Source organism: Sylvia atricapilla, chromosome 28 (assembly GCF_009819655.1).
Source record: "Sylvia atricapilla isolate bSylAtr1 chromosome 28, bSylAtr1.pri, whole genome shotgun sequence".
NCBI classification, from domain to species: domain Eukaryota; kingdom Metazoa; phylum Chordata; class Aves; order Passeriformes; family Sylviidae; genus Sylvia; species Sylvia atricapilla.
Window position 1 is genome coordinate 561,512 of NC_089167.1, and position 25,390 is coordinate 586,901.

The 25,390-nt window shown below is 48.9% G+C and overlaps 3 protein-coding genes across 3 annotated transcripts in view; all 3 read right to left on the bottom strand.

The window, feature by feature from the left end:
- ANTXR1 (ANTXR cell adhesion molecule 1) overlaps positions 1–13,715 on the bottom strand; it is a 56,856-nt gene extending 43,141 nt beyond the window's left edge. Inside the window, 7 exon segments of the mRNA XM_066337086.1 lie at positions 785–853; positions 3,042–3,121; positions 3,958–3,991; positions 5,726–5,807; positions 8,061–8,132; positions 9,079–9,150; positions 13,136–13,715. Coding sequence (XP_066193183.1) covers positions 785–853; positions 3,042–3,121; positions 3,958–3,991; positions 5,726–5,807; positions 8,061–8,132; positions 9,079–9,150; positions 13,136–13,287 — 561 coding nt within the window. The 5' untranslated portion in view covers positions 13,288–13,715.
- Positions 13,716–16,656: 2,941 nt separating this feature from the next.
- LOC136372572 (gastrokine-1-like) lies at positions 16,657–19,607 on the bottom strand. The gene is made up of 6 exons (XM_066337234.1): positions 19,559–19,607; positions 18,971–19,024; positions 18,689–18,829; positions 18,438–18,548; positions 17,959–18,100; positions 16,657–16,774 (listed from the first exon to the last, which is right to left on the bottom strand). Exons 1-6 carry the CDS (start codon positions 19,568–19,570, stop codon positions 16,686–16,688), a joined length of 549 nt encoding a protein of 182 aa, XP_066193331.1. The 5' UTR covers positions 19,571–19,607; the 3' UTR covers positions 16,657–16,685.
- Positions 19,608–21,644: 2,037 nt separating this feature from the next.
- Positions 21,645–24,124, bottom strand: LOC136372604 (gastrokine-1-like). The gene is made up of 4 exons (XM_066337292.1): positions 23,938–24,124; positions 23,614–23,724; positions 22,408–22,546; positions 21,645–21,909 (listed from the first exon to the last, which is right to left on the bottom strand). Exons 1-4 carry the CDS (start codon positions 24,049–24,051, stop codon positions 21,821–21,823), a joined length of 453 nt encoding a protein of 150 aa, XP_066193389.1. The 5' UTR covers positions 24,052–24,124; the 3' UTR covers positions 21,645–21,820.
- Positions 24,125–25,390: the final 1,266 nt, after the last annotated feature.

A 25,390-nucleotide genomic window follows, 5' to 3' on the forward strand; every position in this document is an offset into this window, starting at 1 on the left:
TCCTTTCCCTTCAATCCTTTCTCCTCATCAGACAGACAGACAGACACGGCCATGTCATTCCAGTTCGTTTTTTTTCACCATCTAAATGCCCTCAGGGAGCAGCTGTCTGAGGTCTGCTCTCTGGGCCATTTTTATTCCCTCTCTGCTTTTTCTGTGACTTGCTTTGGGTTGCACGAGTCTCTAGGGTTGATTCAAAGGAGATTGCTCTAAGCCAAGTGCGGTTTGACTCCTTTTCTGAGAGCTGGAAAACCTGGAAAAATCTTCCAGCCTCTGCCTGTGTGCAATGGGGCTGTGCTGTGCCTCCCTCACCCTGGAAAAATGTCAGCTCTTACTGTGGGAAATACAATTCATGGACACGCTAATGGTCAAAGGAGACATTCAGGAGGCAGACAAAACACTGTGAAATATTTGTCACTGATGAAGGTGACAAATTGCTTTTTACAGCAGAGTTTCCCCCTGACAGAAAAGCTGCACTGGAGCTGAAGGTTGTACAGCAACACTTGAATTTGACGGTGAAAAAACATCCCTAAAGCTTTTCCCTGCCTCCAGCTGAGGCCAGGCAGTGCTGCTGCTCTCCCTGGGACTTTGCTCTGCTTTTCCCCAGCCCCAGCAAGGGATTTCAGCTGGGGCAGACACATTGAGGCAGAGAGGGACCAAAACCCAGCAGCTGGATGCAGCCACATCCCTCCAGCCGGGCAGCAGGAGGGCAGGAGAAGCCCTGGAGCAGGCTGGAGCAGGGGATGCAGGGCTGGGAAGCCTGCCCAGGGCTCCCAGGGCCCCTCACCTGGGTCTCGTTGAAGTCCTTCACACCCACACAGTACACGGTGGCGCCCAGGTCCCGCGAGCGGTTCGCCTGCAGAGGGGACAGCAGGGACAGGGTCACCCCTGGGCTGTGGGCCCCAGCCTCCTCACAGCTCCTCCAAACCAGAAATACACTCTTCTCCTCTAAAACCAGCAAAGAGGGGGCTCAGCCAAAGAGGGCTTGAGAAAATTTCCTTCCCAGTTGTGTAAAATCAGGTTTTACCCGCTGCTGGAGCTGCTGTGGTTTAGTAAAGCAGCTCCCAAGGTAGCTGGTGGATTTTTAAAACCTAATTAGTGCACCTTCCTAGCCCTTCCAGCTCCCCAAATGATGCCAGACAGGCTAAATCGATTTTCTTTTCCTCGTTTAGGGCACATCTCAGGATCACAGTAACCTAAAATGCTTTTCGTGTGTTTTGTTTGACAGATGCGCCCAGCCCCTGACACCCAGATGTGAGAGAGCCTCCATCCCAAAACTGCCCCACTCCCAGGGCTGGCACAGCAGCCTGAGCCGAGGGGAGACCATCCACAGGTTTATTCCCCCAGGCTGCCTCACTGAAGGTGCATTTACTGCTCCCAAAGCCCAACGAGTGCAGTATTTAATCCTGCTTCAGCAGCACAAGGACACCCGACCCGAGTGCAAACTCCTTCCCCGGTGACATGCCGTGAGTCAGACTGAGCACAGGGACTGCGGCAAGGCAACTTCAGCAGCAAAGAGCTGGTTTTAGCACAAAAGCATCATTCCAGTTTTACTCTGGGAAGCCTCACCCCAAACGACTGGAGCAGCTCACAGGGTTCAGGAGCTCCTTCACCAGCCCAGACTCTTCCTCCCCAAACCAAGACAAATAAAACACTCCTGACCTTTCAACTTGCTCATTCACCTCTGAAAACAAACTTGTTATTCTGGTGGATTTTTTTGATTTCAGAAGTGGAATGAAGAGAGATGCAGGGGAGCTGTAGATGCAGGAGGAGTGCTGCAGCAATATTGGTTTTCCTCTACAAACCCGTTCCTTTTGTTGTTATTGGATTTAATGCTGCCCTTTGGACAGGCTGAGAGGCAAGAACTCTGTCCATGGTAAATTCGGGCAGAAATAACCATATCCCAAGTTTAGCTCATCCTGGGTTCACTGACAAGGGCCAGTTCTCGTCTCTCCAGAGAGAGTGTCCAAGCAACAGCAGCAGGAACATCCTGCCACAAAGCCCTCAGGGCTCACCCCGCTGTCTGAAATTCAGCACAGTGCACTCATTGCATGAGGATGTTGAGAATTTGTGCCTGAATCCTGGAGCTGTGTGTGCAAACCTCGGGCTGGGTGACCTGAGAGGTTTCCTGACGTGACAGAGGCCAGCCTCTTTCTGCTCCCGTCACTTTTTTGTGGCAGGAAAAAAGAGCAAAAGGGAGAGGATTCAGCATTTCTCAGTAAATACTGAAACTTTCCCAGCTGTGAACAACTCCTTCTTCTGGCATTCATTTTTAACTGGAAGCTTTAACCCCTCTCCTTCCCCCTGAGGTATCAAAGGTGCTGCTGTTCTTTAGATTCCTGCCTGCAGAACACCCAAATGGACTTTCCTCAGCAGGGAAAAAGCTTTTCCTTACCCTTTGTGTTATATATGTTATAAAGTCAGCTTTTGGCAAGGTGTGTGCTATAGGATTAATAACTTTGTGGTAAGGATGCAAGTTTTGATTTCTGCTGTTAGTAAAGAAAATTAGGCAGAGTGGTAGTAGTGATATAATAATTGCTTAAACTGTCTGTTTGGCTGGGATAACCCCAGTGAACATGTAAAGAAAACTCTGCTATTGATACACCAACTATCAGCATCTCCCATCTGAAGAAATCATGGACCAAGGCCCAATCTGGGGGTGATGATGAAGGTGATGATGAAAACACAACCAAGAAACACAAATGCTCTAAAAAGGCAGACACAAGGAGGGGCCATAACAAAACAGTCCCTGGAATACGGAAACTCGTTTATGGAAAAATAGGAATATTCAACAGACTGATACAACAGAAAGGGTATTTAAAGAAAGCCTGTGAAATAGCAATTGGTGGATTTGGCTAAATGCCAAGTCACCCAAGCAGCCATACTTTGCTTTTTTTCCTTATCTCTTAATTGTCTTATCTTTTTATTAAAACCAATTCCTTAAAATCTACCAAAAAGTGAATCTCGTTTTCCACGATTTGCCTTCCCAGCAGCAAGCCCAGGCATCCCAGTGCCCCCCTGCCCCAGGGGTGTAGGGCACTCACCTCCCTCTCTGAGTAGAAGAACAGATCCTCGTGGAGCTCTCCGTCTGTCAGGGCGATGATGACGCTGGCAGTTCTGTAACCTGAACACACAGACCCCTTCAGCCCTTGGCTGTGCTGGTCAAACCACCTCAGGAAACATCCTCCCTGGGAGGACACCCAAAGGGCACCACTCTGGTGGTGTTCCAGAGCAGCAAATGAGACTGCAGCCATCGAAAACCTGCTGCAATTTGTTCCTAGTTAGCTAGGAAAATGTAAAAAATTAGTATTTTAATAAAATTAAAAATAAAAATTTAATATTTTATGAATGCTGTCAGGTCAAGAAATCCAGAGGGTTTTTTTTTTTTCAGCTTGTGATTAAAAAAGCTCAATTGGGATTTAAATGAAGATGGTGGGAAAAGGGCCTAAACCCTTCGAGATTTCTAAGTAACATTTCAAGAACATCATCAAACCTCGCAGCTTTCCCTTCCAAACCAGAAAGTTTTCACATCAGTTTCAGGGAAGGAAAGGACAAACATTTTTCCAGTTGTCTGCACTTACCAGTGGTTTTAATAATTGCTGGTTAAAAAAAAATAAAAAAAAATCTTTAACCTAACAGCTTCTCCATGGACTTGTGTTGGAGAAGGAAGGAGAAGTGGTTGCCTGAGCCCTCCAGCAGAAGGAAGGTGCCAGACAGTTTTGGTGAGGGTGGGCACCTGCAGCCTTCACCCTTTTGGCCTGAAACACTTTAATTCCAGACCCTTAAAGCTCCATTTGTTCTTTTCCCCTTCCATGGTTCCCTGAGCAGCACCACATCCCTGCAGGAACAGAATCCACCCCCACCCTTCCCAAAGCTGCATTTTAGGGCTGGTAAAGTGATCAGCCAAAGAGAAAGAGAAAAAAAAAACAACACATTTAATGGCTCAAGAAGGTCTCTCACCGTGAACATTCTCGTAGTAAATCTGTTCACTTGCCTGAAATCAAATCAGAGGGTTATTACTGACATAAATCAATAATTAGACCTTGTGAGTACAGCAGAAGGGAGGGGACAATGGCAGTGAGATGTCACACTGGCAGTAAAACACATGAGCTCTGCTTTCAGCCATCTGGTTCACAGAGCAGGGTCCTTGCCTGGGGTTTTACTCATCCCTGAATGTCCCATCAGCCAAACCAGCCCCAGCCTTGCCTCCCACTGTTCTCCTCTCTAAAAAAATCCCATCCACTTTCATCCTTGAGAAACATCCAATGCAAATGTTCCCCAGCACCTCCGGCTCAGCCATCCCAACCACAAATAAACCAACAGCTCTTTCAGCTTCTGCTGCGTTCACATTTCCGTGATGGGGCAGCACTTGCACTGAAAGGACAGTTCAAACCCCTCCCAAACCCCCAGGTGGGACAGAGGTGGGAGGGAGTGCAGGCTTCGAGAAACTCCTGAGGTTGCAAAACATGTCAAAAACATGCCCAGGAGGAGGAGGAGGAGGAGGAGGCCAGAGCAGGCACTAAGGTGTGCAGGTTTTAGCCATAAGGTGTGCAGTTATCTGGCCATAAGGTGTGCCGTTATCTGGCCAGAAGGTGTGCCGTTATCTGGCCATAAGGTGTGCAGTTATCTGGCCAGAAGGTGTGCAGTTATCTGGCCAGAAGGTGTGCAGTTATCTGGCCAGAAGGTGTGCAGGTTTTGGCCATCAGGTGTGCAGTTTTTAGCCATAAGGTGTGCAGTTATCTGGCCAGAAGGTGTGCAGTTATCTGGCCATAAGGTGTGCAGTTATCTGGCCAGAAGGTGTGCAGTTATCTGGCCAGAAGGTGTGCAGTTATCTGGCCATAAGGTGTGCAGTTATCTGGCCATCAGGTGTGCAGTTATCTGGCCATCAGGTGTGCAGTTTTTGGCCAGAAGGTGTGCAGTTATTTGGCCAGAAGGTGTGCAGGTTTTGGCCATCAGGTGTGCAGTTATCTGGCCATCAGGTGTGCAGTTATCTGGCCATCAGGTGTGCAGTTATCTGGCCAGAAGGTGTGCAGTTATCTGGCCAGAAGGTGTGCAGTTATCTGGCCAGAAGGTGTGCAGTTTTTAGCCATGAGGTGTGCAGTTATCTGGCCATCAGGTGTGCAGTTATCTGGCCATCAGGTGTGCAGTTATCTGGCCATAAGGTGTGCAGTTATTTGGCCAGAAGGTGTGCAGTTATCTGGCCATCAGGTGTGCAGTTATCTGGCCATCAGGTGTGCAGTTATCTGGCCATAAGGTGTGCAGTTATTTGGCCATCAGGTGTGCAGGTTTTGGCCATCAGGTGTGCAGGTTTTGGCCATAAGGTGTGCAGTTATCTGGCCATAAGGTGTGCAGTTTTTGGCCATAAGGTGTGCAGTTATTTGGCTATAAGGTGTGCAGTTATTGGCCATAAAGTGTGCAGTTTTTGGCCATCAGGTGTGCAGGTTTTGGCCAGGTGAGAGCTGTGACCTCAGCCCAGGTGGGACTGACACCTTCCCACCTGCCTGGACACAGAACCACGGGGGACTCAGTGCAGCTGCCTCCTCCTCCTCAGCACAGAAGGCAAGCTGAGGGCAGAAATGAGGAGAATTAGAGCTTACAGCTCCAGCACCGAGCCCTCCACTCCCTGCACTCCCTGCTCAAAGGGATGGTCCCACTCCCCCGCCAGGGAGTTCCCAGCCAGCCCCTCGTGTCCCGCAGCTCCCGAGGAGCACAGACACTGCCCAGTTACCCTCTCGAATCCTTCGTGCATGTACGTGTCCCCTCCTGGCAGCACCTTCTGCAGCTCCTCCAGGCCCTGGCGGATCTGCTCCCTGCGAGGAAGGAGACGCTGTTAGAGCCACCGGGGCGTGGGGACAGCCAGCTGGGGACAGGCAGGGCACAGGCAGGCACAGGGAGAGGGCAAAACAGGGTTAACTCAGGGTTTGCACAGGGCAGGTGCCTCTGCGGGATGGGGAACACAGGGGAGTGCCCCCAGCACTGCCACTGCCTGGGGGAAGCATCACAGAGGGTCACAGCCTCCCTGAGGGCAGTGTCCACACATTCTGTACAGCTCTTCCTCAATAAAAACCCCCTGCTCAGACCTCAGACTCACTTTCCTCACACCTCTGCTGACCTGAGTACACAAACACCATTAAACAGCCACACAAAATGCCACTCAGACCGTGCTGGAACCTCCAGTTTATGGGCAGCTGCATCTTCAGCTCCTGGTTGACCTGACAGAGGCACTGGAGCCTTTCCCAGTGCTTGTTGTGACTCAGGATACATGGTTTAGCTCTTTCCAGGAGTGCCGACACAGTGACAGGGCACCTGCAGGCTCTGGGGGTGGCCAGGGGGTTGTTTTTCCTCTGGCAGGCACCAAACTGTGCAGTTTGCTCAGATAAACCTCTGCAGTGGGGTTTATCTGGCATTGAGGACTCCTGGCCTGTGCTTGACTTCCCGTCTCCACGGGAAAGGGATGAAATCCTACAACCAGGGCCACAATTCTGCCTGAACGTGTTTAAACCCCTTCAGAAAGGCCAGTTGGTGCCATCACACCCCCAGAGGTCCCAGTGTGGGGCTGGTGGCAGCAGAGCACTGGCACTGCTCAGTTTGCACAGCAGAGACTCAGTAACCCAATACACCCTGCTTTGGGCAAGGGCTGAATTGTCAATTGTCAAAAATTGATCCCAAGATCCCTTTTTGTGCCTGTGACATCCCAAACTAGTCAAACACTCTCATGAGGCTCCTCCTCTGGGGCACCCCTGCACACTCCCACTCAAAGCTGGGCGTAAAGTGGAGCCATTCCTGTGATCAGAGCTATTTTTGAGGGGCTAACACTGAAATTTTAAAATACTCAGCCAAAAGTCATTAGATTGTGTCACTGAGTCCAGTCTCATCAGACACAGAGTTTTCCCAAGAGGAATGCTCAGCACCCTCAGCCCTACACTGAGGTGCTGAAACAGCCCCAGGGAAGGAGGGATGAGGTGGGGGAAGCTCTCCCAGGTGAGCCCCAGCAGAGCACAGCAAAACCCAGCAGGCAGCTGGGACCAGCCCCACACCAACACCTGCCCCCAGGCAGCATCTCTGGGATTCCTGGGGAGATGTGGGATCCATTCCCGGGTGGGAAACACTCCAGTCTCCCAGCTCAGAGAGCAGGAGGGAGATCTCTGCTCTGGGGTTTGCTCCGAGGCTGGGGCACAGCAGGGAACAGTTTTATCCTCTGGCACCCAGATAAATAAAAGTGCCTCTTTCCCCCCGCTGCTGCAGTAGGTGGCTGGGATGTGTTAAAAAGGGACATTTCCAGGGGCACTGTGAGTGTGCAGTGCTCTGGAGGAAGGCAGCCAGCTCCCTCCCCATGGCAGCTGCTCTGCTCCGTGCTTCCAGACACCCAAGATCTAAAACACATGCTGACTTATACACTCCACACATGTGGTACATATATTTCTGCTCCACGTGGCAATGAAGTTAACAGAGGAAGCGAGAGAGATTTAAGGACCTCATCCAGCTCTCCTTGGAAGTCAGAATCAAATAATAATAATAAAAAAAAATCCATCCCGTAGATTTGACTGGGATTAGCTTGGGGGTCTGTAAGGGGGTGGCAGGAACTCGCTCCACAAACAAGGGAACCTGGTTTTGCCAAAAAATCCATCCCAAACGCTGTTTGTCTGTGACACAGCTTCAGACCCTGAAGGAAAGCCTGTTCCCCTCCACCCAGCAGTGTGGGGTCACCTCTGGCTCCCAAGGCTGCTGTTACGGGGACTCTCACCTATTTCTTTGCAGAAGAAACTCCCGGAGGATGTTTCACAGGCACCGAGTCTCTGACCAAACCCCAAATCCCTGGGGGCTCCCTGGAGGAGACCAGTGTGAGCTAAAGCCCTGGCAGCTGCCACAAAGACATCCAGAAGCTGGAATTCAGCAGGGGACCTCAGTGGATTCTGGGGGGTGAGAAAGGGCTCATGGCTCCAGGAATTCAAGAGAGGAGCACAGAGGTGCCAGGACACATTCCCAGTGGGACGGGGATCACTGAGGAAGGCAAAGGAGGGTACAAGAACACAGCAGCTGCTGTTCTTTAAACCTCTTCTTACCTGTCTTCTGTCAACCTCATTAGAATTGTTCCTCTGGTTGAAAAAACGATGAAGGACATCCTCAGCTGAGGGCTGGAGGAGAGAGAAAAAACCAAAATGAATTAATGTGGTCCAGAGCAGAGCTCTGGGTGTGTGACACAACCACACAGGACACTCTGCCATCCCAGGGACAGCAGGATGAAAATGTGTTTGGTTTTCTTAGCCCAGGGAAACCTTGGGGAACACTTGTAAAGGATGTACAGAACATTTGCACTGCAGCCTTGGGATTGCTACAGCAAGAAAGGCTCAAACGCATCCTGCTGTCACCATGGGGACAAGGGAGGGCTCCTTGCCTTTGTCACACACATTCCATCCTCTGTCTGCAGGGATTCCTCACCAAAACTCGGGCTTGAGAGGCACAGGCTCTCCCTGCAGCCCCACAGCTCTGTGCCCCTCTCCCTGCAGCCCCACAGCTCTGCCCCTCTCCCTGCAGCCCCACAGCTCTGTGCTCCCCCTGCAGCCCCACAGCTCTGTGCTCCCCCTGCAGCCCCACAGCTCTGTGCTCCCCCTGCAGCCCCACAGCTCTGTGCCCCTCTCCCTGCAGCCCCACAGCTCTGTGCCCCTCTCCCTGCAGCCCCACAGCTCTGTGCTCCCCCTGCAGCCCCACAGCTCTGTGCCCCTCTCCCTGCAGCCCCACAGCTCTGTGCCCCTCTCCCTGCAGCCCCACAGCTCTGCCCCTCTCCCTGCAGCCCCACAGCTCTGCCCCTCTCCCTGCAGCCCCACAGCTCTGTGCCCCGGGCAGCAGCTCAGGGACAGAAGGATTCCTCCCCATTGGGTTGATCCATGGAAGGAATAAACGGAATAAATTTTTTTATCTCCCCCCAAAGAGATTAAAAAAAAAAAAAAGTTTTGTGTTTTATTCCCCACAGAGCAGGGGGAAGAGCTGAGGAGAGCATCAAGAGCCTTTTCTCCACCACAGCCCCATGGGGACCCTGGGGGCCACTGGCACCCCCCAGCCCCCATGCAGGACCCTCCTCACCTGATGAACTTGCGGGCCAAGTGCTCCACAAAGTGATAGATCTCGTTCCAGTGGTGCAGGACACTCCCTGACCTGGGGACAGAACCGTCACACGACACGTCAGTTCAGGGTTTCCAGCGGTGTGTGCTGGCACACATCGCTCAGGGAGGCTCCTGCTCTGCCCAACACTCACTGCCCAGGGTCCTCCTTGGAGGGGAAATCAAACCATAATTGATGTAGGAGGATCCACAGACGGCTGGGACAAGGAATTCTGCTGATGTGAGACGTTCCAGGACACAACACGGGGGTTTATTGCAGGGGTTGGGGTAAAAGGGTCCTGCCTTCAGCCACCAGCTTCTGCTGAAGGGAAACCCCAAAGAGAGAGGGGGAGAGAGCAGCAGGGTGAGAGCTGAGAGAGAGCAGGAGCAGGGGGCAGAGGAAGGGGGAGAGAGGATTCAGAGCAGAGGGAAGAGAGTTAGGAGTTAAGAGAAGAGTTAAGAGAGCGAGGTCCTTGTTACAATCCATCATATCTCCTTTTGTGATGAATATTCTGATTTACAGTGACCAACCAACACAAGACACAAAATCCTATAGAATCTACACACAGCCTGTAAGAACTACTATATCACCATACTGTGTTATATTTTAAACTCTAAAAACTACTCTTTAGACTTTTCTGTTTTGCTGCATTGACCTTTGGATCCCTCAGCCAGCAGAAAGGGGTTGTTCAATCCAAAGGGATTCTCCTTCAGGCTCTTTTCAGGTTCTATAGTGACTAAGACTCAGTATCCTACAACTCACAGTCAGCTTTCATTTCTATTTCCATTAGAGGTTTCATATTTTCACAATCTTTTGCTAAGCAATCACATTGATAAGGTTTCCCTGATTCATCTTCCCCAACAAATTGACATTTCCTACTCAAAAAGGAAGATTGCCTTTCTTTAAAAGGCAAGAACAATTCCCACTCCATGCAGGTATCTGAGGCTGCCCTTGGCACTGGCTCATGCCAGTTGAACACAGTCCCCACCAAATAAACCCTCTTGGGGTGAGGAGCAGTGGTTTAGATTAATTCTCTGCACAGTGGTTTAGATTAATTCCACCCACTCACTCCCAAACCATTATACAGAGCTTTGAGCTCAAGTGCCTTCTGAGAACTTCATGCATTGGAGGAACAGATTATTAAACTCCTCCAGGGTTTCTGCTGGGCCAGAGACTGTGAAAAGTGAAACACCTCAGTCCACACCTCAACTGCTCTGGTTTGTTCTTTCACACCTCAGTTAAAGACAAAATAAACGAATTTTGCTCCTCAGGGGAATAAACTATAGGCTATAATGGGGTTGGATTATTCATCTTTATGTTGTAAGAACAAGGAAAAAAATAAGGATTAATTTCAATTTATTTAATTTTTAGGTTTTTTTTTAAATTTTAATTTTATTTTAATTAATTTTTAATTTCCAATAAATGGAAATTAAACCGAAGTAAACCTGCCCAAAGCAGCTCAAACCTCCCTAGACTTGGTCTTTCCTGCACTTTTGAGACTCCACTTTTCCATTTCTGCTGTTGCCCCTTCTCAGGATGCCCGTGGGTTTATTCTCCTCTCAGACTGGAAGAGTCACAGAATCACAGGACCTCAGCTGAGTTATGTGCTCTGGGGCTCACAGGGGAACATAAAGACACTCGGTTCAGAGGATGAACCTGATCCCAAAATTTTGGGATGACGCTGATCCCAAAATCTCCTTCAGCTTTCCTGGGTTGGGACCAGCTCCCAGGATTTTCTTGGCTCTCAGAAGCTGTGCAGCATCTCTACTGAGCCCTCAAAAACAACACAAACGAGCCCCAAAGCCATCCTTTGTCCTCCCAAAGACTTCAGAAACAATCCTGAAAGCTCTCCAGAGCACAGAGGCATCTGAGAGGTGACACAAGCAGCTCCAAACAGCAGATAGCTGCTCTAAATAAACATAAAGCTGCTCCAAAGAAGGTACAGATGGAGAAAATAGACTGAGTTTGAGAATTTGCAATCAAAGGACAAGAGGATGGTCTGGGTGAGGTCCCTCACCACCCCATGGAGAAAGGATGGTCTTTAAAGACCCCTGAACTCAATCCATTCTGTGAGTCCAGGAGGTGTTAAAGGAGATGTGATAACCAGCCCCAGCACAGTAAATCTCTCACCAGGAGTTCACTGGGGTAAGGCACTGAGGAACAGCTGAAAGGCCACAGTGCCCCTCCAAAATCCCACTGGACATCCCACTCGTTTGGGTTTGGGGTTTTTTCCATTTGTACCAACAGAGTCATTCCAAGGAATCAGTGAAGAGCAGCAAAATGAATAAGCCAGGTAGATCTTTCCCCCTGAATAAAATCAATTAATCTTTCCACTGAATAAAATCAATAAATCTTTCCACTGAATAAAATCAATAAATCTTTCCACTGAATAAAATCAATAAATCTTGCCCCTGAATAAAATCAATAAATCTTGCCCCTGAATAAAGTCACCACAATAAATCTTTCCCCTGCAGCATCAGGACAACTGGCACACTGAAGCAGCCAGGGTCTCAGTCTTAGATTTTACCCAGGATTTTGTAATAAAGGGTTATGTAATTCCAAGTCATTTATACGAATGGAATGTGGGAGCTACTGCAAAACGCTGCAGAGGATCAGTCAGGAACTTCATCTGTGAGCACTTTTGGCAACTGGCAAATGCTTTCCTGTCTCTGAAATTTATGGTTATTAATGTCAGTGCCATGGCTCTGGCAGGCAGCACCTCCAGAATTTCCAAGCCTTTGGTTCAAAATAAGTACTCTTGATGGAGAAAATCAGGACAAGCATTTCAGCTAGTATCTTTACTTTTTTTTTTTTTTTTTTTTTTTTTTTTTTTTTTTTTTTTTTTTTTAATTGTTGTATTGCTTTGGTATGAAGCTTTCCAAAGCTCAGCACAAAACGATTCCACATTGCTCCATCCACACGTGAAAAAAGCAGCACTCTCACAGCGCCAGGGAGATGACACAGCCACAATTAGTGAGGAAAAAACAACGAGCCAGGGAGTTATCTTCAGCACAAACAGCTAAAGAGTCAAAACATGCGTTTGATTAAGAGAAGAAACAAAGAAAGTGTGACTCAGCTAGGGAAAATAAAACCCTTTAAACGAGGCACCCGAGCTGTTCTCCATCCCAGCAGCTGAATTCAGCCCCTCTCTGGGCTGGTTTTTCCCTGGGATTGCTGCTCTGGGCAGAGGAGCAGGGACACAGCTCAGGGCAGAGCAGAGCTGCAGCTAACTCTCCCTGCACCTTCCCAGCCCTGGAGCTGCAGGGATAATTCTGCACTCCCTGCTCTAGTGAGAGCCTCAGGATCATGGGGAAACCAGAGAGGACCAGGGTCTGCCCTGCTCCCAGCTTAGAGACATCCCAGGGCACAGAAATCCCATCCTGGGCAGGTTTAGAACACTGAGAGGTGTATAACAATGAGATGCTTATAACAATGAGAGGTTTATAGCAACGAGAGGTTTATAACAATGAGAGGTTTATAATAATGAGAGGTGTATAACAATGAGATGTTTAGAACAATGAGAGGTTTATAACAATGAGAGGTGTATAATAATGAAAGGTTTATAGCAATGAGAGGTTGATAACAGTGAGATGTTGATATCAATGAGAGGTTTATAGCAATGAGAGGTTTATAACAATGAGAGGTGTATAACTATGAGATGGTAGAGCACAGTGAGATTTATAACAATGAGAGGTTTATAGCAATGAGATGTTTATAACAATGAGAGGTTTATAGCAATGAGAGGTGTATAATAATGAAAGGTTTATAACAGTGAGAGGTTTATAACAATGAGAGGTTTATAACAATGAGATGGCAGAGCACAGTGAGATTTATAACAATGAGATGGCAGAGCACAGTGAGATTTATGCACCAGAGCTACCAAAAGTGGCCAGGACAATAACAAACCAAGTCAGGAGTTTGTCCCTTAGGGCCAGAGGGACTCCTACAAGACCCAAACCCCAAGGAAACCCCTCGGGGTCAGCCTCTGCCGTCCCCGGCACAGAGAGCCCTGTGGAAAGAACAAAGTCGAGTGACTTACTTGTCCAGGATGAAGTAGAGATCAAACCCCCCGTAGCAGGCAGGACCACCGTTCTCCCTCTTCCCGCCGTGTCCATCGCAGGTGAGGGTAAAAATCGCCAGGAAAACACACTGGAAGCCAAATCTCAGGATGCTTTGCTTTGTAATGGCCATTATATCCCGAGAGGAGGAGAAAAAGAAATCTCTTCTTCTTCTTTTCGGCTCCTTTATTCCCCAGGTTTCTCCACAAAAGCCATTCGGTGACCTTTAAAAGGCACAGATGTGTACTGTATTCCTTAAATCTCCGCTCGCAGCAGCCGTCCCCGGGAATCGCAAGACTTTCCCCTTGTTTCCCCCGCACTTCTGTTTCTCGGTTTCAGATTTCAAGATGCACAATACTGTATTTCACTTTTTTTTTCTTTTTTTTTTTTTTTTTTTCTTTTTAAAGGGACTTGACCCTCAGTCTCCTTTGCAGCTCTTGGAAGGCAGCACCATTGTTTGCCGGGGGCAGAAGCAGCCTCACCACAAATCTTCCTTGGTCAGAGGCTTCAGCAAACACAGGGGCGGTTTGTGGCTTTCCCCCCTCTGGCCACCCCTAATTATTATTGTTCTTATTAAAGATGGCAATCTGGGCCGGTCCCCAGCGAAAGGAGCTCAGAGGATGCCATCTCGTGGCCAGAGCGACAAGGACAGCCCCGGGCACAGGGACAGAGCCGAGTGATCCCAGCAGGACCCAGCTCTGCCACAGGGTCACAGCCTGGGCTGGACTGGAGCCCCTCCATCCCACCCCTGCCATGGCAGGGACACCCTCCTCTGTGCCAGGGACAGCTTCCCATAGCCCAGGGACAGCTTCCCATAGCCCAGGGACCCCCTTCTCCAGCCCAGGGACATCTCCCACTGGCCCAGGGACACCCTCCTCTGGCCCAGGGACACCTTCCTCTGGCCCAGGGACACCCTCCTCTGGCCCAGGGACACCCTCCTCTGGCCCAGGGACACCCTCCTCCGGCCCAGGGACACTTTCCACTGTCCCAGGGACACCCTCCTCTGTCCCGGGGACACCTTCCTCTGGCCCAGGGACACCTTCCTCTGGCCCAGGGACACCCACCTCTAGCCCAGGGACACCCTCCTCTGTCCCGGGGACACCCTCCTCTGGCCCGGGGACAGCTTCCTATAGCCCAGGGACACCCACCTCTAGCCCAGGGACACCCACCTCTAGCCCAGGGACACCCTCCACTGTCCCAGGGACCCCTCCCAGTGTCCCAGGGACACCCTCCTCTAGCCCAGGGACACCCTCCTCTCTCCCAGGCTGCTCCCAGCCCCATCCAGCCCGGCCTTGGGCATTCCCAGGGCTCCAGGGGCAGCCACAGCTGCTCTGGGAATTCCATCCCAGCCCTTCCCCACCCTCACAGGGAGGAGTTCCTTCCCCAAATCCCACCTAACCCTGCCCTCCTGCAGCTTGAGGCCATCCCCTTGTCCTCTCCCCACACCTTTGTTTCCCACCCAGACAGAAGGGACATCTTTCCTTCCTGCCCAGGCAACACCTGAGTTTAAAGACCTTTAAAAACTTGGGGCAGCTCCCTAGGAGGGAAAAGCCACGCCAGGGTTCGTGTCCTGCACTTCCCAGTCCTGAGGAGCACTCAGCAGTGTCTGTGCTCCCCAAAGTCTGCCCCAGCTCAGCCCCCAAAGCCTAAACTCTCCCTCTTCCAAGGGAACCCTGGAAAATATCAACTCATCTACACTCACCCCTCTGCCTCCTCCCACAAACAGGCTCTAAGGGCAGCAGAGCCCAGAAGGAACACCATTCCCCAGGGAGGGAGCCCCTGCGCCAGTAAAAGCTCAACTGGGAGTTCCAGGAGCTCCCAAACTTCCCTCACAGACCCTCAGGCCACACCAAAAATCCATTCTCCTCACTGCCAACACCTGATGGGTGGGGAAACTGCAGCTAGGGGCTCAGGGGATGCAATGCACCTGGCTCAGCCTTTCCAGCTCCCCGGCACTGCTCAAAGCATTAGATTTGGCTTTAAAATACGCTTCATAAAAGCTGGAGGAGGAGATCAGATTCTCTGGGGAGCTGTGGATTCAGACTGTGGATTCAGACTGACCCAGGGCTCAGGAGAACCTGGGGAAGAGCCAAGGAATGAGGCGTCAGAGGATGGACAGAGCTGCTGACAGTGGTCCATTGAGCCTTATCCCGAAATCCTGAATTGCTCCAGGACTAATCCCCTCCGTGTGCCTGCCCTAGGAGTGTGTATTTTTGTTTAAAAACGCTGGTAAAAGCAGCATCAGCACTCAAGCTCATGTGGGACACAGGAGAGGGGTTGGAATTAGTCCCACCTCCCCCCTCACCAAAAATGCCAGAGCCAAAAACATTTTGAGGGTTGCAGGTCGTGTGTGAGAGACACAGCAGTGCTTGGGAAGCCCGAGGCTTTGCGTGAGAGGAAATAATGAGGTGTTTTAATTGCCCACAGCTCTGCCAAGGGTTACTGAGCTCCAGCTGGTGCCCTTGGGTTTGGGAGCACCTTTGGGTGACTCCCTTTGGCTTCCAGGTGTCTGAGCTGGGTGATGGGAAATGGCTTTGGTCCAGGTCCAAACCATCCCATTCCCTGTTTCTCGGGGCACTAGAGCAGCGTGTGGAGGCTCCCTCCACGCCCCAGTGTTACTGGCACAGTGAAATGATCACGGTGCAGGAATTGCTAACCCGTCCCTGGCTGTGTCTCCAGGGCTGGAACTCAGCACAGCTGGGCTGGGGCTGGCTCTGCTGCCTTCTGCTGCTGCTCTGGGACACCACATTCCTCCGGGGGCCTTTATCCATCCCAGCTCTGCAACTCGAGGCTGACACTCCGTGGCCAGGAGGAATTTTTTTCTTTCTTTGTGCTTTAATTTTTCCAGGGATCAAGAGCACCCAGGGGTGGGCATGTCCCCACGGACTGCCCCAGGCTGGTGCAGACCTCCCCAGAAGGTGATGAGGCTCCTGGACACCCCCAGCACATTGGTGATACGATGGTGTAAGAAAGCACAGCAAAAGGCTAGAGTTTTTGGTCAGAGAAAAGGAAATCATCTTGATTGTGAAGATTTGAGCAACAAGAATCCCAGCCTTGCCTTGTGCTGGGAACACAACCACTCTGTAAATCCCACAAAGGACACTCCCCTTCCCCTTAAAAAGGCAAATTCGTTGCTGTGCACTTCTTTTCTTCTGCCTTTTGTGCCCCCTGACCCGAGGTTTGTGATGTGAGGCACCTTTCCCCGAGCAGGAGGAAGGTCCAGGCTGGGAATGCCCTCTGGCTGTGCGGAGAGGAAAAGAGCAATGGAAGGGCTCAAATGGGGCAAAACATTTCCCTGGAGGTGTTCTTAGATGGAAAAGGGTAGAGTAACAACAAACAGGCCGGAGTTGTTCCATGATGAAGGAGTTTAATTGATCCCTCTGCTCACCAATTGGTCTGTCTCAGTACTCGAACCTCACAAAAAAACATCTCGAAAGGAGAGGTACAGGGAATAACTCCCTCAGGGGCAGCTTTGGACAGCAGCTCCAAGACTGCTGCTGGAGCATCCAGGCAGCTGAAGAAAGGTGTGATTTACACAAAGTTGTCGTTATGGCAGTATGTGAGGGCCAAGTATTGAAGGACATCGAGTTTGGTGCAGGATCTGAGGTTGAATTGTTGTCCTTCTAAAACGAGAAAAGGAAAAAAACAATTACCACGAGACACAGACCAAGGTGCTGTTAAATGTTCTGTGCATTCACTGACAGCCCTTGATACCTGACACATTGATCTCCTTTTTTCACTCCCACGGAGCCCTCCCAGGTGACAGAGCTGATGCTTAAAGCAAAGCAAACGGTGCCTAGGTGCATTCCTGCTGTGCCAGAATGTAATATCCTGAGCCTGAGCTGTGAAGCATCTTCCCATGACAGGGCTGGGGACAATCAGCTGGCAGGAAGGCTCAGGATACTTTGATGGTGCTTCAGGATTAACTCCTCTGAGTAAAACTTCATTCCCTTGGATATATTTAAAACAAACGTGGTTTTTTTTTTGTTTGTTTGTTTGTTTTTTTTCCTAGAAATTGTATTGCAAGTGATCGAATTCCAGTTGAAGCACTCACAGCAGCTCAGTAATTCATGTCCATCTCCAGAGCCATGGCTCCCTTCTACAGGAGAGTGCTGGAGTTGTTCAGAGACAAACAGGTTCTGGATGCTGCACTGGGAATGTTTGAGCTGAGTGTGGGACAGATTCTCGTGGAGTCCCCAAAGAGCACAGCCCTGTGGGTCTGCAAGGAATGCTCACAAAGACATGCTCTTGGACACCCTTTGGGATTTCCCAAAGGCTGCTGCCCCTTCCTGGGCCAGTCACATGGGCTGTGACATCCTGAAACAATCCTACCAGGGGTAGGCCATTAAAGGCCTGGGGAATGAAGTCTCATTGGCCCTGGGAAAAACCCACAGGGATCAAGGCCACTTGACTGAGTGCTGTGAAGCACAAGGGCTTGGTGGCTGCCTGGCTCAACTCGTCAGCAAGCTCTGACCTGTAGGACAGCGCTTCTGAGACCGACCCCTCTTCTTGACTGGGCATTCCAGGGGAGCTCAGTGTGAGCTGAGACAGGCTGTGCCCAAACTGAACCCATTTATGTTCCCTGAAGGGAGCTGAGTGGGTTTTGTTGGGGTCATTCCTGGGGGCTGTGACACCACCCTGTTCCCGTCCTGATCTCCAGAGGTGCCAAACACATTGTGCAACTGCTCTGGAGCCCTTGGTGTCTGTGTGTCTCAAAATGGAAGAGCAGCAACTCTACCTTGATCATTCCCCAAGGGAAACAAATGCCAGGTCACTTAGAGACAGAATCTTCTCTTGCACTCACCGTGAACTTCGTAAGCCACATAAGTTGAGAGTCCTCTGCACATGGAGAAGATCTCTGGTCCGTAGGACTCAAGGTCACGGATCATTCTCTTGACCAGGGTGAATGTGATCTCCTTTGGGGAGGGTCTTGGACGGTTCTGGTTCTAAGCATCAAATTACAGCATTCAGCAAATCAGTGCCCTGATCTGTTTAACTGCAGGTCTATTCCTGACTTTACTTATTATAAACGTTTTAAGAATAATCCAACATTGTCCAAACATGTAAACCCTCCACTGGAAGCATCTAAACAAAGGTATTCCAATTTTCAAGAGTTTAAAGCTACCTTGTTGTCAAATGTCATTGAAATCGATAAAAATATCTAATTATAGTGTGATGATCCTTTAAAGTACCTGTTGGTTTTGAAAATAGCAAGGTCTCCCATAGCAGTTCATTTAGCATTAAGTACAACTTTCCAAGTAACTGCTTCCCTTTCAGTCTTACCCTGACGTCTGCAGCCAGCCCAGGGAGTGCATCAAAGCTGGGCGTCTCTGCTCTGTCCATTATGGAGAGGTAGCAGGCTTTCTCTGGCAGCACTTTGGTCGCCATAAAGCCCTGTAAAATAAGGTTTTTGACCACTCGGAATTTAATCGTTAATATTGGAATTTCATATATAATAATAAAAAAAGAGTAGTAAAAGGGTTTTTACTGGATGTATGAGGCAGGCTCTGAGCCAGCTCCCTCCCTGCACTCACTGTGTCATAGTTCCAGATGGTTTTCCAGGACCCATGGTTGGTCTTTTGCTCAATACTTGCCACGAGCCATTTCCAGTTGAGGACCAGAAGTTGGTAACCTCCACCAATGGAGATTTTCTTGCTAACTTCAGTCTGCTGATGCTAGAAAAACAAATGGGGGAATACTCAGGCTCTCAAGGGATTATCTCCCCAAGGATTTTAACAAGTGAAAAGTTCTAGGAGATGTCTGAAGTAGGGAATAAAAAAAGAGCATCCATGTGGAAATTGTTCACTTGTACTCACATGATCAGCAAGGGCTGGAGTCAGGACGAGTCCAAGAAGGACCGCAGTCAAAATCTGAAATGAAAATCAAATACAAAAGTGTGACTGCAGTTCTGGCTGACAAATCTGGTCAGGAGAATTCCCCTAATCTCATGTTCAAGGGTCCCCCTTGCTTTACCCCAGGGGGCTGCAGACAGACACATCTCACACTTGCTCTTTCAAGAGCTGGAGCTCAAGTTGTTTTCCAGACCTGTGCAGCACACACAGGTATTTCACAAGAGTGAGGAGAAATTCCCATTTCTTCTGCTCTGGCATTACAGGGAAGGGCTTGACCCACTGGGGCAGTGCTCCAGTTGTGCAAAAGCATGGACAGGAATGGACGTGGATTAGGCTTCCTGTTGTCTGAATAATGCACAGTGAAAAATTCCTTACCTTCTCAGCTCCTCTGGGGAGCTCAGTCTCCCCTGGGGAACAGGGGCTGAGTTCCAATTCTGGAGGAGTTAAAAGTCCCCAGAGAAAGCCTTAGTGCTCCAGGAGCCCTTCTGAGGGATAAAGGAATGGTTTGAATCAAAGTTTCAGTTTATAAGGAAGAAAAGCATGCATACTTACAGGGAGATTCATGCTGACTGCAGAGCTGATGTTGCTGAAGGCAGAATAAATGATGTGAGCCTCCCACCTTTTATTTGTTTTCAGAATTAGGTGTGGAAGGGTTGAATACTGCAATAAAATTATTTTGTCGTTTGTTTCCCTGTCGCTTGTCCCTGAAAATCATTTCCTGGTGCAACTACTTGATAAACATGGGGATTGTTTATGGGGAAATTTTTGACCTGCTGGAGTCTGATGATTATGAGGTAGGAATCTGCTGGTAGGCAAAAAAACATAAATAGGTTTTATTGCCATGTGTGTGATGTGTTCTTCTGCTCAGAGTGGTGTGAACGTTCATTATGGTGCTCCTTGGAGCTGTTCTTGGTGCTCCAGTTTTGGAATAGATTAAAGGAGTGAAGGATTTAGCTTTGTGGATTCCCAGCAGTGTTTCACTCAATAAACCATTAGCTCCAGTTGCTATGTTTTGGGGAATTATTGCTCTTGGAGGTCAGATTAAAGGGGAGGTGATTTCTGGCCTCAGAGAGGAGCCTTGGGAAGCTGTCAGTGCTGTAATGTCAGATTTTACATTCAGGCTTCACCCTGACCTGGTATTCATGGCCCTACTGGGAACTCCGAGAGGGAAATGTGGGAGTGACACTGATTACATCAGGAATATCGGTTAGCTGACCCAGGCAGGGAACAAGGGACAATCACTCACCCTCTGACAGCCCTGGAACATTATTTACCTGTTTCCCAGCCTGAGCAGAAGGGGCCCATTGTTACCAACTTGGGATAGGCCAGGGCAGGAATCTCCTGGGGACTAAGGACAGTCATCCCTTGACTCCACAAACACCAGAGCTAAGTGTGGCCTTGGGCTGCAGTGGGCTCCACAAACATCTCGAGGCAGTGGGATGTCTCCTGGAGCTTGTTCAGCCTCAGCTCTGCAATACTCAAAAGACTCTTTCTGAAGACTGGGCTGCTATTCCCCACTCCCTGGGATTCAACCCTCACCCACTGAGAAATGCAAAGGCGTTTGTCCCGGGTCAGTGAACTCAGGGGGAATTTTTAAGAGGTATTTTTGCACACCTAGATGGAGACGTAGGCAGCTCTGGGCCAGTGTGTGTGCCTGAGGAGTGATAAGGGTATGAATGTGGCTATCTTGAATCTAGATTCCAGTCTTTGTTGTAATTGTAATGAACACTATTGAACCCCCTTGTAAATGAGTCAGTGATTAAACACTCTTAAACCCTTTGCAGCCCTGGACTCTGTGTATGCCATTCTAAAGTGACTTTAATTGGGTTTTTTTCTGCAGGTTTTATCCATGCAGTAAGCAATAGGCCAACCCCTGCCACTGAATTCTGTTAATGTGTATTTTCACAAACTCACGTTGAAACCTGCTTTTGCCAAGACCTGTTATGGTGATTCTTTAAGTGACTGAAACCTCTCATTCACAACCCCCTGTGAGCAAGAGCTGGAGCCAGGAAACCACCAAGAAGAGAAGCAATCACAATCTGTGAAGAGCATTTGAAATTCACAACATTTTAACATTGTGACTGCTTATCTCACATCAATTAAAATTATTCTGATTCCAGTTTACTTTGTGTAGAGGCTCAGCCTTTTCTGCAGTGGGATCCAGCTGAAGAGGATTTAAGTATGCAGAACTATTTGCTATGATAAATTCATTCCTGTTAACTATTGTGAACAATTGTGATCACGGAGACATTCCCTTGAACACAGAACTGGTCCAGATTTTCATTGTAAAGGATTCTGATGGGAAGGATCTGAGTGCACATGGGGTGTCTCATGGTTCTACACTCTCAGCAAACACTTGAGCCCTAACTTTATGTGACTTGCTGAGGCTGTTGATTTGCCTTTGAGTGGTGAAGGAGAGAATATTGTCCTGTGGACATCACAGGAGTGTGTCCCCCCTGGAACAGATCTATGCACACCCTGGGGCTTGCCCAGCCCTCTGGCTGTGCCTTTTGTTGAGAGCTGGCAATGAAAAGAGCATTGGAAAGGCTCAACTGGGGCAGAAGGGAGACAATAAAAACGTTTCCATGGAAGTTTCAAAGATGATTGAAGGGCAGAGTAATGAGAAACAAGCCAGAGGTCATCTATGCAAAAGGTTTTTAATGGAAAGCTCTAGTCAACAAACGATCTGTTTCAGCATCTGGACCATCAAGAACAAAACTCTTGAAAGAAGAGATGCCAGGGAAGGATGGCACCAGGGTTGGGTTTGGGCAGCAGCTCTGAAGGCTGGATCTCAGTTCAAGAGAGGGGAGGTTCTCAGATCTGTCCGTTGCCCCTGCAGTAATCCAGCTCCACAAGACTCATGACGTTCAGTGCAGTGCAGGACTGTTGGTTATACCGGGGTGCTTTAAAACAACACACAAAAAATACACTTAGTTCAGAGGGCAGATATTCTTGGGTAATCGATGACAGCTCATTTTTGTTGCTTGAATTGAACTAGGTTTGTCTATAATTGCTGTATAAGAAAAGGTTTCATAGACAAAGAATCTCTTTGAAGTCATGGAACAATGCTGGGTCTCTAACACAGAAAGGAGGGAACAATCTTAGAGCTACCCTTTCTCTTAGTGTAGGCACTGCAGAGGATGTCAACATGTAAAACCCTGTGCGGTAACTTAAGCCACGTTAAATTTCACAGAAAGGGGTGATACAGGTCATTTCTGGAGGCTGTGCCTCAACCTTGCTTCAGTCCTGATCTGTGGAGCTGTTAAACCCTTTGTGGGGCTGCTGAAGCCCTTGGTTTCTGTGCACCTCCAAGTGGAAAGGCAGTAATCCTGCATGGTTCACTCCCCAAGGGAAACAAAGGCCAGGCCACACAGAGGCAGAATCCCTTTGCCTGCACTCACCATAAGTTTCATGAGCCATGTAGGTGGAGAGTCCACTGCACATAGAGAAGACGTCTGCTCCATAAGACCTGAGGTTGTTGGCCCGTCCATTGGTGACAAAGGTGATCCTCCTGGAAGGTCTTCCAAAACCAATCTGGTTCTAAACAACAAAAACCAGCATTCAGCCAGCTCAGGGTCAGGAGCTGCTTCCCTTCCAGGCTTATTCCAACTCTGGAAAGATGACTCGGGGCTGGGTTTGAGCCCAAACTGCCTTTAGGGACACCTTTCCATCCCCTGGGGGACCACTAGCAGCCTCTCCTCTCCAGAAAGAAAATGCACATGAAGAAGTGGCTGGATGATCTCCGTGTTCAGGCAGAGCTGGCCACCATTGCTCTGATTGTTACACATAATAGGCTTTCAAAATAGTGGACTTTAGAGAAAGGGTTTCTGAAAGCCAACTGCACAATTCTTCCTTCCCACAGGGGCACAAGGGGCTGAGGTTTGCTCTAGGAGGATGCACCTTGCTTCTAAAAAGCCACAATCTATAGCCAAAGCTGATTTTTTTTTCCTTATGCCTTTACTGATAACACTCTGCTGGTTTTCTTCTGCCCCTTATGTTTTCTTGCTCTTTAAATCCTTGATTTTTTTAAGGACTCAGTTCTGAGTATTGAGTGGAAGCCTGTGACTACCAAAGGTGAATATCCTAAACGCTGATACCATTTTTAAAATGGGTGAGTTAATTTAGTGGGTGGAGCTCATGCTAACATGGTTGTTTTTTGCAAACATTTTGAGAGATGATTTAAAATTTTCCAGCTTATTGGGATATTTGTTCTTAATCAAATACACCTCAGCCAAAGAAATTGAACATGCAAATTATGGAAGATTATAAAGGGTACCTCACCACACATTTACATTCTTGGGTCATAACAGAGTATTAAAAAGAGGTCAGCATAAAAACTCATTGCAAACTACGTAAAAATTTCCCGGATATCTACAACATTAATTAAAAATGAGAAACCTTTACCCTAAATGGCTTATTCTTATTTACGAACCTTTTAAAATAAAATATAATTCATAATAAACCCATCTACGTGATTAAGAGTACGAAACAAATCACTTCTAAACACCTAATGGTTTAAAAGGCTTTGAAGAATAGCAGTCTTCCACATCTGTTTACTTTCAAACACTGAGGAACATTTGCAAGAGATTCCTGCATGGAATTCTTACCCTCCTCTCTGCAGCCACTCTGGCAAGTGCAGCAAAGGTGGGCATCCCACTCCTGTTCATGGTGGAAATGTAGCACGCTCCCTCTGGCATCACTCTCGTGGCAATGATGCCCTGTAAAATAAAATTAATGAGCGCTCACAATTCCTTTTTTTTTTCCCAACTGTGAACATTGGATTTGGATTGAAACAATAACAAATGCCGGGAGTTTTGACTCCCTATCACAGACTCCAAAGTTTACAATAAAGAAAACAGTCGCTGGGCCTCCTGAATGAGGAGCCAGTCTCCTGGTGCGCTCTTTGAACAAGGCCCCTCCCTGCCACTCACCGTGTTGTAGTTCCAGATGGTTTTCCAGGACAAACGGTTGCTCTTTTGCTGAATAATTGCCTTTCGTGTCTGACTGTTGATGCTCATGCTTTGTGAGACACCAGAGATGGACATGTGGGAGCCCCCACCAGAGATGGAGATGTGGGAATTTCCACCGGAGATGATTTCGTTGTGATCTGTCTGCTGAGACAAGAAAAGCACATTAAATATTTTAGGTCTCTGCAAGTACGGAAGTCTCAAGTCACAAATTTACAAAAAAACCCTGCAAGAAAAGAACGAGTACTCTGATCCAGGAAGAGATGGAGGTGGAGGTGTGTTTTAAAATGAGGAAGAGATATCTAAAAACAAAACAAAAGGCGGCGACAGCGGGCAAAGGCTGCGAGAAATCTTGTCATGGATTCAGTGAATCATTGCTACATCTGACATTTGTCAGCTGGCGCCTTTAGAGGTGGATGCATGCAAGAGACCTGACCACACTAAATCCACAGAGCCCTGGACAGAAACATCGGATCACCCAGGGCTCTGTAAAAGCAGCTGCACCCTCAAGGAGAAACCTCTAACAAGAGAAGATGCCGGGCAGGAAGGGTATCAGGGTTGGATTTAGGCAGCAGCTCTGGACCATTCTCATTAAGTTGAAGAAAAGACTGGGGCTAAGGTTTCCTCACCTGACCATTGCCATTCCAATTGCCGTTCCAATTGCCATTCCATTGGTTGTTCCATTGGTTGTTCCAACCGCCATTCCAATTGCCATTCCAGTTGCCGCTGTTATTCCAAATGCCATTCCAATTGCCGTTGTTATTCCAGTTGCCATTCCAGTTGCCACTGTTATTCCAAATGCCATTCCAATTACCATTGTTATTCCAGTTGCCATTCCAGTTGCCATTGCTATTGCAGTACTGCAGCTCCACAACTCTCAGCACATCCAGGGTAACGCATGATCCCACATTCACCTGGGGTGCTTGGAATGCTGAGAAAGAAAAGACAAAACCCCATCAGCTAATTAATGCCCAAGACCTTGGCTGCCCTTCCACAGGAGAGTGCTGCTGTTGCTCTGAGACAAGCAGGTTCTGAAGAACTGAGTCCCAGGGGCTGGGCATCACATGGGGACGTGCTGCCCCTTCCTGGGCCAGTCACATGGGCTGTGACATCCTGAAACAATCCTACCAGGGGTAGGCCATCAAAGGCCTGGGGAATGAGACTGTTGGCCCTGGGAAAAGCCCACAGGGATCAAGGCCACTTGACTGAGTGCTGTGAAGCACAAGGGCTTGGTGGCTGCCTGGCTCAACTCGTCAGCAAGCTCTGACCTGTAGGACAGCGCTTCTGAGACTGACCCCTCTTCTTGACTGGGCATTCCAGGGGAGCTCAGTGTGAGCTGAGACAGGCTGTGCCCAAACTGAACCCCATTAATCTTCCCTGAAGGGAGCTGAGTGGGTTTTGTTGGGGTCATTCCTGG

What these genes read in the sequence shown, in the direction of transcription:
- LOC136372572 (XM_066337234.1), bottom strand. An exon ending in CCATCTGGAACTATGACACA is followed by an intron (nt 18,549 to 18,688) that starts GTGAGTGCAGGG and finishes CTTATTTTACAG; the next exon opens with GGCTTTATGGCGACCAAAGT. An exon ending in GGCTGGCTGCAGACGTCAGG is followed by an intron (nt 18,101 to 18,437) that starts GTAAGACTGAAA and finishes TTTGATGCTTAG; the next exon opens with AACCAGAACCGTCCAAGACC.
- LOC136372604 (XM_066337292.1), bottom strand. Translation starts at nt 24,051, where the DNA reads ATGTCCATCTCTGGTGTCTCACAAAGCATGAGCATCAACAGTCAGACA. An exon ending in CCATCTGGAACTACAACACG is followed by an intron (nt 23,725 to 23,937) that starts GTGAGTGGCAGG and finishes TTTATTTTACAG; the next exon opens with GGCATCATTGCCACGAGAGT. An exon ending in GAGTGGCTGCAGAGAGGAGG is followed by an intron (nt 22,547 to 23,613) that starts GTAAGAATTCCA and finishes TTTGTTGTTTAG; the next exon opens with AACCAGATTGGTTTTGGAAG.